Here is a 19,088-nt window from a genome sequence, read left to right on the forward strand (position 1 = left end):
CCCCTCACTGCCAGACCAGAGCCTGCTGGGGCCCAGGTTCTCACTGTGGCTTTCCTGTTTCTTCTTTAGCTTTTTAAAGGTGACTGCTGGTAACAAATGGTAAAAGCCCTCTTTGCTGGCACTTCCTGGCTGCAGGAAGATTCATTGATTTCTCTTGTTTTCCAGGAAATATTGAAAATTCCAAGGCAGGGAAGAGTCAGCTGTGAGGGAGGGAGGAGGAACGTGGAAGGAGCTATTCAGCTGTCCTGTGAGATCTGCATCCTTCAGCTGGTAACTGGTACAACAATGAAATTAATTTTAAATTGCCTAAACAATAAAAGAGCAATTACTTTCTTTAATTACAAGAAAGATGGGGGAAACAATAGGATTTAATTTCAAGAAAAGCTCAGCCAATTCAGCTATGATTTTTAGTACAAAAGTGACAGAAGTTCCTGAGTTGCCATATTCTATGAGCCTAAAACCAACGTGCTTTATCTTCACTATTGACATGATAAACCACAGTATGGACTTTGCTTAATACTCAGCACCTGACTGCAAAATAAACCTGGGCCCTACACGTTGTTTTCAAATTACAATTCCAAGCCTGTACAGCAGTGTCTGCTCTCAGTGCCAAAGTTCATTGGGAGAACCTGGCACTAAGTTAAATGATGCCCTGTTTGTTTTGGTATTACTTATTAATCATATTTTTAGATGCCCCCAAGCATTGTCTTTCCTTTCCAGAGCACACATCTAACTGCCTCTCTCCCTGGAGGGCCTGAGGGCTCAGTGAGGGGGATGTGAAGGAGATCTTTGGGTACTCCCAGGCTGGAAAAACTCAGCAAAATCTGGGTAAACAGAAAGGGAAAGGAGAGAAAAAGTAACAGCTGGATTAGTTGGCTACTAGAGCACTGCAGGCAAGCTGGTGAGCAGCACAGCTGTAGGACAGTTTTGGCTTGCTTCTTCCTGTTTTTTTGCCTTTGTAGTTGCAGTTTGTTTTTTTGCTAGTGTTTTTAGCATTACTCTCGTTTGGTAAAATTTAATGTTGATGCTATAACTGCTGCAGAGATTGTCATGAGGGACTTTATTCTGTCTTTGTGAATATGTGTATACAACATGAAATAAAGAATGCCTGAGGCAAGCCATCAAACAACAAGGAAAAGACAAAATATTGACTCACCAATCCAGTAAGCATTATCCACCCAGTGTGCTGATTAAGGCAGGGATCCTGTAAGAAAAATCTCCCTTGATCATGCTATTAAGGAATATCTCATGAGGCAAAGAGACAGGAAGACTGGAGACAGCTACGTGGCCTATAGTAATCCTGATAATATTTGAATACTTGACTTTTCAGCATGTGAATAAATAAAACTCATGCATAATTCATACAAGTAGGCAAAAGAATTGATATACCCAGACAAATATTTCCAATTCATGTACATCGCCGGTAGTTTCATTCCTGGTGTTAACCATTATTCTTGTCTTGGTGCTCCTTGTTTTCATTTAGAGCAGCCCCTTCTGAAGTCCTGAGTCACTTCAGAAGAGGAGGACACGAGGATCCAGCTTTAGCTTCTCCAGGCAGCTCTCTCAGTCCCAAGCCTTGGTTGTTGTCAAGGAGACATATCTCTGGTATATATCTTCTCTGTGGTTTCTCCTCTTAGTATGCTTTCCTATTGCTATGGAGACTATCAGAAACTCATTTAGCAACTCCCAGTGCCCCACAAGGAATGTGAATTTCATAACTCACTGCTCAGAATGAGGAGTGCTGTTTAATTTTTGGCCTCTCACCTGCACACTCCAGCCTGTCTATGGCAGGGATTGTCTGTGCTGAGACCTTCTGAACTGACACAGCACAGCTCTGAGGGCAGGGCTATGCAAAGATGTCTTCAGTGGGGACAGTTTTGAAGCTGAGGCAAACCTTGCATGTGAGAGGTAGCCAAAAGCTTGCTCTGACTACTTGGCATGGCCCTCCAGGTCTAAAACCCTCTTATTCTCCATGTCTTCAGCTTGCATGCTGCTGAGTTCTCATGCCATTGCTGTCCCTAGTAAAGAGACCATTTCATAAGAAGAAGTAAGTGTTTGCATGCTGTTGGTGAACAGTAGCTCTGGAGACCTTAAGTATTGTCTAATAATTTATTTTGAGGAAATATGATGACAGGAAAGAGACTACTAAGAGGCAAGTCTCCAAGTAGCAAGAGGCACAGAAGTTGCTGCGATAAGAGCAAAATCAGCATGCAAACTTGAGGATTGGGGCAGAGAACACAGGTATGGTCTGTCTTTCATGGGGACTACATGAAGCAAAACAGATGAAACTAAGGAAGATGCCTAATTATAATGGTGCAAAAGAGAGGGAAAGAGAGCCACTGTGTTGGCCGCCATTGCGGGCAGGAGAGAGGGTAGAATTCAACAGGGCTAGCAGCATGGAGGTGCACAGAGGGAGGACCTGCAGCTTGCTTTGACCAGCTTCCAAAACTGTCAACATCCTGCCACTGCAGATGATGGCTGCACCCCCTCAGGACAGTGCCTCAGTTTGTGTCAGTCAAGTGGTGGCACTTTGAGCCCCAGAGAGCAGCGGGCTGTTGTGCTGGAAGCAGTAGCAGTGTCCCAGCAACAGAAATGGCAATAGCAGCTGGAGGCACAAAACCACGTGCTGGCACTGTGCACTCAAACCACTTTGTCCAATACAGAAGTGTAGGCTTTACTAAGAAAACCAAGACATAAGAGAAGCTGTCATTTGGGGTTTACAGCAGCTGGTACACAGGAACTGCTGGGCTGAAGGGCCAGTAAGCAGTGGGTTTGAGCATACCAGAGTATCTTCCTTCTGAGACAGGAGGGAGAATAATCCTTGCAACCCAGTCCCACAGGGACTCGGTACCATGGAAAGACCTGTTTCAAAGTGGATGCTGGTGAGCAGGCAAAAATTAGAAATAAACAGAGCAGAATATAAAATACTAAAGCTCCACAGACAAGGTGGGAATTATAGCCCCTCTCCTGAGCTCTGCAGTTCATGCTGACATGGCAGCTGAGGCTGCAGTTCCCAGCTCCCTGCCCTATTTCCCCACGCCAGTGCACAGTCTGACATATTAGCACAATCCTCAATTCCAGTTTGCATTGATATATCTGTCTGTTCCCTGCAGTAACTCAGGAACAGAAATACTGTCATTCAGCTACTCGGTCTAAAAGGCCATAGGAGAGCTCTGAGATGGGGACAGTAACTCCATTCCCCTTCCTGGGTAAATCAGAGCCGACACACCCCCAGAAATCTTCAAGTAGCCAGATAGTCTTCAAATCACCACCTTAGTGCAGCACTGAGCCATTAAATATTCAGCAGGTACTAGAAACAGCTGAACCCAGCTAAAAGAATCTATATACATAAAATTATATAGTTAATCCATTTAGGCATTTTACAAAAATGTATATAAAATTTACACATATTATAAGGCATGTGATTTGTAATGAAGTAGGGTTTGGGGAACCGAAAAGGATCACATATACCCTGTCACTTCTGCAAGCCACTCTATTCATTGATTTAAAAAAATCAGCTAGTTACATGTGAAGCTGCTCTAAGATGCTGATGGGCATCTCCCTGATGTGCATCAGGCCATGATCACTATGATGGGCCTGTTCAGCAAAGCTGTGCCTGGCTAGAAGACATACCCCAAAAGTACCCTCAGCGTTAGGGAGCCAGTGCACTGCAGAGACACCACTTGCAGGCAGCAAAGAGAGACAAGAGGAGGGAAATGTATTAAAAATCCATCCTGAACAGTTGATTTCAGCCTGTCTTAGAAGGGATGGCTTGCTTTGTAATTTGCTTCAGTGTGGTTTTTAATCTTAGGAAGTTCAAAATTTAAAGGATATGTTTCATTCAAACTTAGACATTCTTTTTTTCAACTTGGATTCCAGATTGTAAGGCAATCAATGATGTTGATCCAGCTAGTGTCTATATAACCTATGCATGTGTATGTATACACCATGCATTCTAAGGCAGAGAGCTACCTGCACCCAAAGTGTGTGCAGGTCTGGTTCATGCTGCTACATTTCTCAGTGTCATTTTTTGTCTCATCTTGGGTGGTGTTCTCAGTGCTTAAATGCTTAGCTTGTTCTTTAGCTGTGTGTTGGTAAAAGCGGACAGCCAGGATTTATGGATTTGTGAAGACATCATTATGGGGTTGGTGGACTGGGTCTGCACACTTTGAGCTGAATTCCATTTATCTGGAGAGTAGATGCTTAACTAATGGGCACATCAGACATGGAATAAATGCAGGGCAGCTTCTAGTGTCAGTGTTTTACAAAAACATCTGAATGAATGAGCTGAGAGAGGAAAACATTGCTTCTTTTATATTCAGTGAACAGACATAACAGGAAAAAGCACCATGATGAACACTATCCTTGTGCATTATTGGTTATTTCAAGGTTAATTTTATTCATTCTGAATGACTGCCATACCTGCAAGATTGAGGAACAGCAAGTTCAGGGAACTGAGACAAATAAGTAATTACAAACCATAGGCTGAGAACAATCTCATTAATAGCTCAAATAAGAATTTAAAGGAACTTATGTGAAAGACAATGCTAAATTGTCACTTATCAGTTGCTGTCTAGCTAGATGAAAGGCTGACCTTGTTTATTAAAAGGCCTTTGGGTTAAAGGGCTGTAATGCTGCTGTGTGCATCAGTGCACAATCCATGGTCCAAGGAGAATGGCTGTGCTACAAGGAACCAGGCAAAAACGTAGCATAAACTATGATCTAGAAAAAAAATAAGAGAGAAAGTGAAGGAGAGAGATGTGCTCTGTTTCAGAGTTCATTCTGCTTCAAATTATGAAGCTCTCACTTCCGGCTCTTGGACTCTTCTATAGCAGAATTATTAGATTTAACATCATGTTGTTCTCCAAGATCCTAACTCTAGATCAAGGTCTTACTATGCTAAACATAAGGAAAGCTGTGATTTCTGCCTAGAAAACTTTACAATATGTGGAGTTTTATAGAATAACATGTTTTTTTTACAGGAGAAATCACAAGTACTGGGGACTAAGGAGTACCAATTATGTGTAAATTAAAAAAAAGCTAAAAGAACGTGTCAATACTGCATGGTGAGATCTGCTGGTTTTCTTCTCTTTATTTCTCATTAAATCCTTGGAGTTTTGTCTGTAAATGCACGAAAACTGAATTAAGAGAACTTTCTGAAGTCTGCAAAAGCAAAACTTGCAAATTGGTAAGAAGTCGGAATTCAGGTTGACTGGGAATCATGCAGGCTTTTTATGCACAAGAACACATACGGTTTTTAAATCGTGGCCTGGAGACGAGTCAAAGCTGTGTATTGAGGGAAGCTGTGGTTTGTAAGGCTGTTGTTAGAGAAGCTGGAAATTGTAGTGATTTAGACAGGGCACGACAGGAAGATGATTTGGTGGTTACAGTGCATGTATTTTATTTGAGAGATCAGATTCTCTCTTACATAATGCTAGACAGCTCTCCCACACCAGGCTTTTCACAGGCTCAGATTAATACCAAGTCTTTGCACTAAATGTATCTGGCAGTAGAAAGCAGTTTGTTCTCACTTGATTCAGCCTGACTTGTGTCATTATTCAGACATGGAGACAGCCTTTCTCACAAAAATAACACGCGATAACAACTACGCAGGTGACATTTCAAACAAGTCATGCCTGGAGCCTCAATTCTCCCTGTGGAGACTTTGAACTCTCCTGGGTTTGCTCTAGATAGTGCCAGGTGACTGCAGCCACAGGGATGGTTTTTTATGGCAGTAGAAGCTGGGTGGTCCCTTGGCCAGTAGGTGGGCCATAGGTCCTCCAGAGATAACTTTTGGTCCCACTGCCAGCTCTGTGGTCAAACACCTCTGCTTGTGAGTTTCCACAAAAATACCCTTCAGAAGGACTGTGAGAAAACCCAAGTGGGATTTGAGAAATGTGTGCAGAATCGACAGAGAATCTGGCTGTACTTCACATGTAAAATCAGTCCCATGGAAGACTGCCCGAGTCAGAGCAGTGAACTCTGGTGGATAAGAACTTGCTGCTTAAATCCCTCTCTGAGTCTGGCCTCATGGCTCCTCCCTTTCATGCTCTGACACCACGTTTTTTATTATCAAGGCTGGTTATCCAGCCATCACTCAAAGTATGACCTAAGTGACATCTCTAGTGATACCATCAAAGTCTTTTCCAGAGGCTTCAAGGAAAGATGGAGAGAAAGTACTTGGTAACATTGAGACCTGAAACACATTAAAAAACAGGTAGGAAAATAAGCCTACGAAAAGCAGTTAAAATTTTCAGAGATTAAAGGATAAAAACCTTGGGGGAGTTTACTGTATATTTCACTTCTAATTGTAACTGCACCTCTTAGACTAATTTTTCTTTCAATTTTCATAGCATTCCACTACCAGCAATAAGCACCAAACTGAGCTAAATTAACAAGTTGGATTCATTATGCCATCCAAACAAATTTCCTTGGGCTTATTATGCCTTAAGGGCTTGATACTTTCCTGGCAGCCTCCTTTAAATTGTGCCTTTAACAAACATGAAAAAAACCTTGGGTTTGTAGAGCATGAAAATTTGCGTGAAAGAGCAGTTATTTTAACAGATGGAAATGCTCAGATTCACTGGAAAGGTGAAGCATCAAGTACACAATCAGTTTTTCCAAAGGACTTCACAGTGTAATAGTCTTGTACTATTGGCATCCCTAGTAAAAGATAACTGCTTCTTGCTCCAACTTTGCCTTTGTCTGCAGTGCAGTCCATGCCAGCTCTGTTCCAGCACTGTGCAGCATTTCATAACACACAATTGCTCCCAAGTCCTGATTCAGCTTTTCACTCTTGCAGGATGCAGTGTTTCTCATTAAGCTCCTGCCCAGGCTCTCCAGAAATAATGCAAGCAGCACAAATCTCCCGACAGCTGCCAGTCAAAACAGCCAACTCTTGCAGCAACATGAGCTAATCTGCAGCCATGCTGTTTGGACTGCAGATAGAACATCTTGGGCAGGACCCTGGGCACGGCACCCTCTAATTGAACACAAGAGAGGGAATTGCTGCTTGTGGCACACATTTTATTTGGTGTGAGTGAAAACATACTTGATTCATGGCCAGTGCTGTCCGCCAATCAGACGCGCAATTGCTGCACAAGGAGTTAGGTTTTCAGATATGTTGTGTTTATTTTTTTTTTAACTAACTGAGTTGCTATGATGCTGTTAATTTAACTCTGCAACAGAATGAACACACTGCATGCAAACTATGACTTTCCTCCAAGGCATTCTGTGTGACTTCCATAACTCATAAGAGGATTGATGCAGTTTCTGCTCTCCTAATTCCAGCATGGAAAATACTGCTTTGGGCAGATTGCTTTGGGCAATCTCATCATTTGCACCCTGGCTGAAATTTAGCAGATGTAAGATGGCTGCTTGTATTGACAAAAAATTTACTATTCTACCCTTTTTCTTGGACATTTCAAGACCTACAACTGTTTCAGGCTGTGTATTTGTCAGGTCAAAGTAACTCCAAAGGCTACTGGTTCAGGAACCAGTCAGTTAAATGAAGTGCTCAGTTTATGTATCATATATGACTGTTGCTGGTGGTATGTAAATGATGTCTGGGACATTTAAGGAAGCACATAGTTATTAAAATATGTTTTTTTGTTTATTAAACAGAAAATGAAGAAACAGCTTATACACACAACAAAGCACTTCTGTAATCCATGGTATAATAGGTCTATAATGAATAGCTGTGACAGGAACACAAATGTTTACTCATACTGTATACAGAAGTACATCATCCTACCTTACCTACGAGATGTAAAATGTCTTAGAGATGTAAAGCCTTAAATTCAGTAGAGCAAAATGGAAGTTCTAATCAAGTTTGTGTTTTATTTGTTACACTAATGTAGAGGAATACTGTTCAGTAAGTTATCCTCCTAAAGACCTTAAGGAAATGGAGCAGATGGTTCCAGGTGCCATCCAGCTAAAACTCAAAGTGGTTTTATAAATACTTCAAAAAAGCAAAATAATATTTTCCTTAGTCTTTTGTGTAAAGAAGGTAAATTAATATTGTTGTTAGTATGCCAATCACAGGGCATTTATTGCAGAATTTTAAAATATAAGATGTACTTTTTTTTGCATTAAAAAATATTTTCATCACAAAACTCTAGCATTATGCCTTGCTATAAGGACTGTTTGTACTTCAGTATTAATACATCCCATAAGATAAAGAAAAGATCCAGGCTGGGATGAAACAAAGTAGGTCCCAAGGAGTCCTGCACCACTAGTTCATGACAGACAGTATCTTTGCTTGCAGTACAGTCTTTGTAGATCATTACACCTGCCAACATTTTTAATGAAGAAAACAGTGGGAGTCCTGAGGAACCTACAGTGCATGTGCTGATGGGCTGTGTCACCAGTACAATATGTTCTGGACACCCTGGGCTCCCTATGCCTGCACAGACTGGCCATACCTCACATGCACTTTGAGTCTGCTACGTCCAAAAAATAGTGTATGGGGTGGTTCAAGTGAAAATCTGGTAGGTTACTGATAAAAACAGGATTCTGCCATCAAAGCAGTAGAATTGGCAGGTATAGGGAATAAGCATTCTAGGAATCCTTCAAAATTTTTAAGAGGCATCCATCTGAAATATGCAGGCTACAGCATCTTGGCGCCTGGTACTTCTCTGCTCTAGTTAAATACTGTTTTGCTCCTTGGCTTCTGTCCTGTTTTCAGAAGAGGAAATAGCATCTCTTTCCCTCTCATGGTTAGTGATAGTCATTTTCTCAATCTGTAGCTTTGTTACACGTCAGAGGGAGTCAAAGGCCAAAAGTGACTTGTAATCCCCAGCACATGCTGGTTTTTCTAGACTCACTGCTTAGTAAGGAAATAAACTAGTGAAAGGGTAAAAGATGCAATATGGTGCATTTTGCAACATTACAGATACACAATCTGCACTTATTCCAACTAAAAATAACACTCAGACTAATACAGATTTCTGCTATATATTAAATAGGGGAATCATTACCAGGAATTATAAAGCAGGAGAAATGTGGCTCACAGTGTCTGTCACTCCAGAGCTCTGCCTTAGGAAGGATGTGGGCAGTTTGATGGAGTGGGCACCCAGGAGCGAGGTGGGAGACGTAACTCTGCGAGTGCCGTTCACCCATTCTGTGATTTAGGACAGGTCTTTTAAGTCCACGTATTTCTATTTTGAGAGGTTACAGATTTAGACACCTTATTTATATTTTCACCAGATTCAAGAATTTACAGCTGCAACTGATATCAGTGCCAGCTACTAAGTATCCAAAACTGAAGTCCCAAGCTTCAGGAGAGAAAATAACAAGGCAGTTTTGAAAACCCTGGCCTTCCCTGGGCTGCTTCGTTTGTAGAGCACTGTCTGAATGGCCTTACCCATCTTTGCAAAGTGGCTGAATGAAATCTGGAATTACTATACAAATAATTATTGCTCTCACAAATTTTGATGAGCATTTAATCTATTACCTAGAATACCATTACATTTTCACAATATAACCAGCCTTGTAGAAACAGATCAAGTATATCTTTTCATTTGGCAGCTATGTAACATTTTACGGTTTCAAGTCTCTGCACAACAGCAGTTTAAAAACATCACTGAACCATTTTACAAATGGAGACAACTGCACTCAGAAGGATCTGCATTAGACCACACAGATTGCAGCAAATTCATCACTAGAATACAGGACTTCTAACACAAAATGTGCTGTACCAAACACTAAGTCAGTGGCTCTTAAACTCTTACTATATGCAGGCAGCTGTTGTTCATAATATGCTAGCTGTCTTTCTTGCCTCTGCTTGCTTAATTTGAAAGGTAGTTAAAAATACATTCCTAGTATTGCCTTACCCCTCGAGTGATTCCTGTTTTACCCCTGGGATACTACTCAGTCATGAAATAAAAGATGCCCCTGCTGCATCACCAGGGGCAGAGGATCTGCTCAACTTTGTCAGAAAGGGCGAGCAAATTTGCAGCAGGTTTTGTCACTATACTTACAAAAACCTAATTTTGCCACATACTATGTAATTCTGGATGTCCATCTCGATTACGAAGGGGAAAAAAAGTTCTATCATGCCTTAGGGAATTGATTGTTTTTGCAAAAGTGATTCACTTAAGATACACAAGCGTATTTCAGTTGAAATGCAGTCTGATGGGCATTGGGGCATATTGCATCAAAATGACATTATGTTGCAACGAAGCCATGTGATATAACTTTATGTTTTTTGTCCTGAAGCTGATTTTGAAATCTGTCAGGCGTTGCTTATGGACCGTGAGCCAAGCAGCCCGTAGCAGCAGGATGATGGCTGCCCAGCAGAATCCGAGGGAGGCGGCAGTGTGCCATCTGTCTCAGCTAAGTCACCAACAGGCCTGTGGCATATAAGGCACAGGGGAATTTTAAAAGTCTCCTCAGTGATCTCAAATCTAGGATATTGTAATTTTAAAGAGTTTGATCTACCCAAGTCTCTCTGCTAAATATCTGACTAAACTATTACCATTTTTCGTAACTAAGGAAATATCCTGCAGTCAGGAATTGAGTTTATCAAGTCAGCCAATATAAGTTTCCAAGTCTAGAAGGGAAATAAAAATATGCCTAAGACATTCTTCACACCTTTTTTTGGGAAATGTACTCAGAATATCTACCAAATTGAGCCTTTTCTTCTCCCCTCAGATTTCCCTGCCTTCCTGTTTACAGATAGGCTTTCCCTGCAATGGGCATCCAATGCCCTTCCAGCAAATGTGGCTTTACACAGAAATGTCATCTGGGCTTAGAAAGACACTGCTTCGCTGGTCTGCTTTTGAAATGCATTTTAGCAGCTGTGAGGAAGAAGGGAGGAAGAAGAAACCTGAGGGGTGTAGTTGAGTGTTAGGGTGGGCTTCTTGCCGACCACTGCCAAACATCAGCCCTCGCCCTGGCAGTCCCATATAGGCGTGTCCTGGTGACAAATGGACATGTCCTAGCGGGGAGAAACGTGGGAATGAGGACCTGGTCTATTCAGAGGGACGCAGCTCCCCACAGACGCTCCAGCAAGACTTGGAGAGCACAGATCCCCGCAGAGGGAAGGGGGGAGGATGTCTGAATCCTCTAACAAAGGCAGACGGGAGCAGGGCAGGGCGCCCCAGATCTGCTCAGGGCTCGAGGGCCCCAGCCTGTCCCCGGGCGCTGGGCTCCCTGTCCCCTCAGCACCCAGTGTCCGGCATCTCCTCGCTCCCCTCACAAGTCACGGCACACGGAGCCCCCGCCTCCCCTCAGGGCCCCCGATACCCCCAGATCCTTCACGCTGCTCAGACTGGCATCCCCAGGCTCCCCGCACAGCAGAGCGGAACCGCTGAACCCCGACAGCCCAGGGGCCTCGGGTTCCGCTCACGACCGGGGGGGGGGGGGGTGGAATCCCGCGCTGCTCTCACGCTTCAGGGCGGGGTGGCGACGGCGGCCGCCCGCTCCCGCAGTCCCGGCCCGGGGCAGCCCCGGCACGTCCCGCCGGGGCCCGGGAGCAGCCGGTGCCGCGGCCGGCGGGGCGGAGCGCTCCCGCCTCCCGGCCTGCCCCGCGCAGGGGGCGGGCGGCCCATGTCCGCCCTCCCGGCATGCCGTGCGGCCGGGCAGCAGCCGGAGCAGCCGCGGCCGCGTCCCCTCCCTGCGCTGTGAGGCAGCAGCCGCCCGCCCCGCGCCCCGAGCAGCCGCCCGCGCCTCTGCCCCCGCTTCCTCCTCTTCCTCCGCCCCTGTTTCGCGCCGCTGCCCGGCCGGCCATGCCGTCTCGGGCAAGGTAATGAGCCGCAGAGCCCCGGGGTCTCGGCTGAGCGGCACCGGCAGCAGGCAGCACTACCACCCGCGGGGCTGGAATGACTGGCAACCCAGGTGGGCAGGGCTGGGGCAGGGGGCGCGGCCTGGGCCGCCCGCGGGGCGCGGGGGCCGGGGCAGCGGGGCCGCGGTGCTGGCGGCTCGGCCCGGCCCCGCCGCCGGGCCTGGGGGAGCGGGGCGGCGCGGGCCGCGGCGGCTCGGAGCGGCGGCGGAGCCACTTCCTGGCTGTTGGGCCTAGGGCGGGCGGGAGGCAGCCGCCGGGCCTAGCGCGGGGCGGGCGGCAGCGGGGCGGCCGCCGGGCCTGGGCGGCGGGGAGGGGGCGGCCGAGCTCTGGCGGGAGCCGGGCAGGGGCGCCGGGGGGATTTCCGCATCCGTGTCTGCCGGCGGCTGAGACGGGGACCTGGGCAGGCCTGTCAGCGCGCCGGGCTGGGTGGGAGCCTGGGCTGGGCTCCGAGCTAGTGGGTGAGAGCGCTCCTTCCTGCCCCCGCTTCTCCCCGTGGGCTCGGGGCGGCGGTAACATATCTGGCCGGTGTCTGGTGTGTGTCTCCGGGCAGCGGCTGCCTCGCCGCGGGAGACGCTGCCCTGGGAGGATGAGCGTTGGGGGCCCTGCGGGAGGGCGGAGAACCGGGGGTGGGCTTCCTACCTTGGTTGTCTCAGGCCAGTTTTCAGCTGGCAGCGAAACAGAGAAGAACAGAGGTTATAGGAGTATTCGTAGTCATTTGAGGGTTAATAAAATAGTACAAGATCATTATTATTAGTAGTAGTGTTTTATCTAGGGGTAGTAGTTGAGCTGTAAGTAGGCTGAGGTGAGAGCTTACACAATGTGTTAGATTTGAAGGGGTGTTTATACCTGGTACTTCTTAGTAAGTTAAATTGAAAGTCTGATGACTTCTTTAGTCAGTTTAGAGAGTGAATTTCAAGTTTTGATTACTTCTAGCATATCTGATGCCAGTGTATTTGCTGTACTGGTTAGCTGTGCTTTTTTGAAGTCAAAATTGTAGAAATGTTGGAGGGTTTTTGTTTTTTTTTTTCCCTAATATGGAACATCTGGGGCTTTTTTAGTCATTTTGAAAGTTTAACACAATATGGCATCCTCCTTTTAAACTTGCCGGTAAAGAATGGAGTTGCACGTGCTTGGAAATGTATGTACAGCTGACAGTCCCAGTTGTGTGTGATGTGGACTGGGAAGACTGAGTGGATGTGAAGGTAAATCTTAGGAAACACAGATGTAACTTTAGCATTTACTGTGAAGGGAGCTTTCCTTTTGCTTGAACATCTAGCAGTGTAGCCTCTAGGGCTAATGCTAGAGGCTAATTCAATTCTTAATGGTGTGTGGGGCATGCTTAAGTTAAAATTTCTGCTGTATTGAGCTACTTAGTCAACTTATTTTTTTTTCCTCGTGTAAAAACGAATCAAATTTAGAGTTTGGCAAATCTAGTTGGTAACATCTTACAGCACCTAGATTTTGGGGGAGGGCAAGGTTAAGAAGTCTGGTCTTAATCCTTAACTACTAACTTGCATCAGATTTCTGGGATGCAGTCTGGAATTCTGGGTTCTAACTTTTAACATTCATACCTGGAAAATGTTGGGTAATGCATCTTGTGTTTTTGCAGTGGGTGGCTTATGTAAATTCTTCCTGGTTGGATATAATTATTTGTTACAACTTCTGTCTTTTAGGCTTAAAAATGTATATCTTATGGGGGCTAGGAAGCTGACTTTTTCCCATCTAGCATTGTCTGCAGTAGGTTCAGCTGTCTTAGGAGTGAAAGCAAGGGTGTAGCTTCAGAAATGCCTTGCCTGGTGATAAGGCTGGTTTAAGAAGTTAGACTGCTGCCTCAGTGTCCAGCTCTGGTCCGTTACCTGGTTTGTAATTTGGTGCCTCCTTAGCTCTCAAGTACAGCTGCTGTAACCTGGGCTGCTAAAGTAATTTCCACTCAAAACCACAGCAGTAACAAAAACCTGAAAACACAGGAGATAGTGTGGCAGGCTAGGGGAGCTTCGTAGCATGGTTGTGGCCTAAGTCTGTTTCCACCACCCTGTGTGATTAGAGCTCCTGCTAAGAAATAGCTAACACCTCTTCCCTGATCCTGTCACTTGTAAGAATTTAACTTTATCCTTCCTTTAAATATTTTTTTTTTAATCTTGCGAGAGAGCCCAGGAGTCAGAAATGTTCACACAGTCCCAAACACAGAGCACATTTTTCTCTGCATGTGATGCTCAAGTTTTTTTAAAATCTCAGAAAGATAGCTTTGGCAATTGGATCCTGTGAGTCCACACCAAGAGCTTAAAGAACAACACAGAGATTAAATCAGTCTTTGTTTTGGCTTTCACTGTTTTTTTTTAAGTGATTCACATGTAGGGTTGAGAGGAGATCTGTTCTATAAAACTGGCAAAATGTTTCTTTTTCATTGATTATTTTGAATTACTCTTGGACAAACCCCACAACGCAAAATATACCCAGGTATTCTTTTCTTTCTTTTCTGTTGCCTGTTAGTTTAATTTAGCTTAAGTGATGTTACTGGTAAATGCTTTCTTTTAGGGTGTGGAAGAGGGAATGCACATGGCCAAAGTAATAGAAACTGCAGTAATTATAGTTGTTTCAAGTTCCTAAAAGGGAAAAAAGGAATTGCTAATGCATGGATGTATTATCAGGTAGATTATGTTTTCAAATACACTTTTTTGTGGCTGTAAAAATAACTAGAATGATTCTCATTACTAGAAATTGAGAGATTCAATTGAGTTTCCTCTCAATTTTTAGTAATGGTAATAAGCACTGGGGCTTGGGGTGAAATAAAGTTGGAGCCCATATCCTTCTTTAAAGGAGAGTAGTTTTTAATTAGAAATTTATTTATTTTTTTGTGCCTGCATGAATGCAGTCATATCTGTCAGATGCATGTGGACTGGTTTTCCTACAGTTTGTGTGTGTTGATAGAGCTGTGTATTGCAGAGGAAGAAATTGTCCTGATATATTTGGGCCTATTAGTTTGTGCACTGTGGTGTACCAGACTCTAAATTAGTAACACAAAGACTTAAAGTTGGATATATATGACAGAGAACAGTGAGTTTTTTTGGGAAGACTTGATAAGATCTTGTTCTCTCTTATTCTAATCTTTTAACTTTCTACACCGTTACGTCTTTTTCCTTTCCTTTTTATTTGACAGATCTCACTGTTTTTTCCCTGATATGGCTTCTGGGGGAGAGAATAAAATCACATCAGTGTGCAGGTCTTGTGTGTGAGCAGAGTTAACTTGTTAAAAGTACTAAAGGCTAATTATATACTGAAATAAGCAATACACCCCTTTGATGGGAAGTGCTGTGGGTGGCAAAGCAAGTTTCACGTGCTTAGGTACTAAGCAGGAGTGTGAGTGCAGGTCAGCAAGCACAGGGTGCACCATGGCTTCCTTATTCTTAGGTGAAAGTGAGAAAAGGAAGAAAGTATTTTAATTAACAGGACCTCTCTGTCTCTCCTATCATAAATGTAGGTTAGCAGGGGAGTGTACGGAAAAGTGAAAAAGAAAATCTTTCACATCTGAGAAGAGTTCCAGAAGTGTTATTAGGTTCAGTACTGCAATTCCTACTTGAAAATGAAGTATATCCTTTCCGTGCAATGTAAGTCAGTGTTGCAAATTACTAATTTCTGCTAGTATAGTGCCTGCCAAACCAGGTTACTGCCTAGGGTCCCCGTGGGTCTAGACAGGATGAGACAAGAGACTAAAATATGGGTCTCCTTCCAGGTAACTTATAACTTAAGCAGGAGAGCAGTATTGGCTAGCATTTCATACTGAGGACAAGTACCTTGTGTGTTTAATTAAAGACAGAATGGGAGGTATTGACAGGGAGTAAATAAAACTCATCAGAGCAAATGGTCTAAGAAAGTGATGGCTAGAGCAGTACTTTTCATGTTGCTGTCAAGGGCGAAGGAGTGTCTTTTACAAAAGGCAAAGACTAGTCGTTGTGGATATTGTCTTTTCATAATGCTGGATTAACACATGGACTGACAGGCAGGGTGATCATACTGGGTGCTGTGTAAGGGAAGTTGATACAGAGACTGTTTCTTCTGCATTTGCATGTACAGCAAAGGACACAAAATGTTTGTAAAAATTGGCTGAAATCTTAGTTCAGACAGGTCTGTAACTGAGAGACTGGAAAGTTGACAACATAGAGATGTTTGACAGTGTTGCTGAAATACCTGAGAATTGGTGTAGAGTCAAGTAGGAGGGAAGTTGGTAAGGCTTTGCCATCTCTTCAGGGGTAGCTGAGAGAGAGAAGGGCACGAAGGGTGAGATAGATTTGTACATAGGGGGAGAGAGGGCAATGTTGAAGGCAGCTTATAAAATGCAATGTAGTATCAGTTGTGAGGTGCCATTGTCAAGAGGTCAATGGAAACCTTAGGAAGAGACTCAGTGGACTGTGTGTGGGACATGCTGAACATGAATGGGTTCAGTTCTGAACTGGCAACAAGTAATTCTTGATCTCCTTTCACATCTGAGTGTGTTGAATATGCTGATAGGATTGGGAAGGTGTGAGGTCAAAGAGCTTTTTTGGTTTTTGGTATAATGGGGGAGACTCAGCTTGTAAAAAAGCCCTTGTGGCAAAGAAAGTTTGTGAAAGCCATTGTTTTTAATGTGAAGACAGAGGAGAATAAGATGTGAAAAAGATAAAAGGAGGTGGAAGTGTGTCAGTGGGAAGCAAAAGGAACTTGAAGAGCAGATAGTATTCCTTGCAACAATAACCATACTAGTTTGGACCAATGATTTAGCATAATACTGTGTATCCAGAAGTGGCTATCAGAGGATGCCTGTGGAAAAATAACAACAGGATGATCATATGTGATACATGTTCCTGACATTCCCTTCTGTCCATCACAGGACAGAAGGAAACTGGTGAGCTACTGTGTAAGACAGGAATGATGCAGAATCAAGAGGTGATTTGACAAGTCACTGTGACTGCAGGTAGGACTGCAAGTCCAGCAGTGGAGATGGCAGAATTGCAGGAAGAAATGTTGATTCATTGTTATTTCTCAAGTAGAAAACATGGCCACTTACACCCTTGTGCTCTTACAACACAGAGGTAGAAACAAAAGCAGGCTTTGAGGTGGCTCAGCCAGGCTTGGGCTTGGCAAGATGGGCCAAGTGATGATAAAAGAGCATGACAAAAGAAGGCTGTCATTGCTCAGCATGCCAGTGGGAGAAAGGTTGGAAAGTTGGTGAGAGGCTGTTAATTTGAGTGGATGCAGTGACTCTACGTTTGAAACGTTTTATTGACAAAGTTGTTAAGTAATGAAGAATTTCTGTTTTATGGCAAATAGTCAATTTTACTTGCTTGTTTGCTCTGACCTGAACAATAATACAACTCATCCAGTAGAGTTGTCTCAGAATAAATCATGTAGATCCTGTATTTGGAAATAAAATAAAACAGAATAAATAAGCGATTTTTGTCTCAAAATAATATTAATATGGCAGGGTTGTTTTGAAAGAGGTACAGATAATGAATAGTATACCAGATATATATGCCAGATTGTAACAAGTTGCTTGGACAAAAATTCTTAAGGCTTCCTTATAATTAAAGCAACACGATATATTTTGTTTGACCTATTGTTATTTTTTTCTAGATAAAAAGAGTATGTTTTTTAAGCCAATGGTTCTTAACCATGCTTTCTTCCATCATACAAACTGGCTAGTCAAACCATGCTGATACTTTTGGTGGAATGAGATAAACACATATTTTTTGAAAAGTCTAACTTTCTTTTTATATGTCCCCAGAAAAAAATTAAGTAGGTTTTTTTGTTTTGATTTGTTTTTTAAGGAGAACTAGTAGAGTTTTCTCCTTATTTAGGTATGTATACCATTTTCTTCTTCTGATGGTTAAAGGCAGGTTAAAAATCACCCTGTGGAAAACAATGCAATCTCTTACATATAAATAATACTGCTAAAAAAATGTATGTGGAAATTGGTGCTGGCCTTGGTGGTAATCAGGTCGTTTTCCACCCAGAACCAGGCACAGATGAAAACTCTCATTTGAGCTCTTGAAGTGCTTTGCTTAGTCTCCATTAATGAGTTTTTCAGGTGGAAATAAAACAGAGTAGTGTCTCATAAAGTGACAAATATGCTTTTGAAGCTACAGTATAAGGTACTAATAGTCTAGTTCATCCTTGCAATTTCCAATTCCAACTTTTTCTAATATCACATCTGTATTTGTATTTCTTCTTATTTGTTGCTACCATTGTATGTTGTGATTTTCTTAGTATACAATGTTTGTTCAAGTCTGTGACAATGTCAATGTGTCTAACTGATAAAGTTGTTGTTACTTAGACTTCTTTTCAAATGCTGTGTCTTGTGTCGGTCACATAACCTACCATCTGCTTGGCTCAATGCAAATAGAAGTGGAACTACCTTGAACAGGAAGAGTGCCCTCCTGAAGTGTGGACATGGGGTAGCTGGGGAGTACAGCTCTTCCCAACGCCTGGTGGGATGGCTGCAGTGCATTGTACAGGGAGGGAGGAGAAGTAATTGTTTGTGAGACTGTGGCAAGTACCTGTCCATTGAATGGCTTTGGTTTGAGTTCTCAGTGGTTATCTTTCAAAGTAATGAACACTGTTGTTGACATGAAAAATGGTATTTTTTTCAGAAATAGATTTGAAAATTAAACGTATGTCTATGCTAGTCTGTGCTTTGCTGTGATTTTGCACAGTAGTGTCCTGTGTCACCCAGGCATCCAGGATCCTCAGTAAGGGAACACGGATGCAGGTGACAGGTACTGGGGTCATGTCCTCAGGTCTTGATGAGCCCATGCCACATGCCACAGACTCCCAGGGTACTGATGCAGGAGCCTATAGGACAGTTCTTAGTTCCACTTCACAGCTGAGGAGTGGCATCACTGGACAGCTAGAAATGCACAGGCCCATGAGGTCGTGAGCTCAGCTTCTGGAGTGAATCATATTGCAAGAGTCTTCCAGTTCAGAATCCTTCTCCAAATTCATATGAAGCATAATAGCCAGTTGGGTCACAGAACCTAGTTCTCTGGAAATGCTTTAAAGCATTTTCTCTCTGCCGTGTAAAGAAAGGGCAGAAACTGCTGGATATTAAAGCACACACTTACTGTGGCAGGTACGATGTCTTCACTGGGAACTATTGTCTCTTAAATTGATACAGAGGAGAACAATTATATATTTTTAATAAAATAGTGCTTGCCTTTTAGTTGAGTGATAAAGTGTGAGCAGGTTCGCTTGCAGGAAGCTGTTTCCAGAGACAGAATGAAATGAGTGTGTAGTTCATCCCAGGGAACCAACAGGTTTGTGTTCAGTACCA

The 19,088-nt window shown here is 43.5% G+C and overlaps 1 protein-coding gene across 3 annotated transcripts in view; it reads left to right on the top strand.

Annotated features, from left to right (window-relative positions):
- The first annotated feature begins 11,614 nt into the window (after window positions 1-11,614).
- SMG1 (SMG1 nonsense mediated mRNA decay associated PI3K related kinase) overlaps window positions 11,615-19,088 on the top strand; it is a 65,027-nt gene continuing 57,553 nt past the window's right edge. The window contains exon 1 of one of the 3 annotated variants that reach the window (XM_051631698.1): window positions 11,615-11,838. In XM_051631698.1, coding sequence (XP_051487658.1) covers window positions 11,750-11,838 — 89 coding nt within the window. In that variant the 5' untranslated portion in view covers window positions 11,615-11,749. The remainder of the gene's footprint in view (window positions 11,839-19,088) is intronic. The other 2 variants (XM_051631700.1, XM_051631699.1) reach the window with 2 other exon arrangements.

Source organism: Apus apus, chromosome 14 (assembly GCF_020740795.1).
Source record: "Apus apus isolate bApuApu2 chromosome 14, bApuApu2.pri.cur, whole genome shotgun sequence".
Classification (NCBI taxonomy): Eukaryota; Metazoa; Chordata; class Aves; order Apodiformes; family Apodidae; genus Apus; species Apus apus.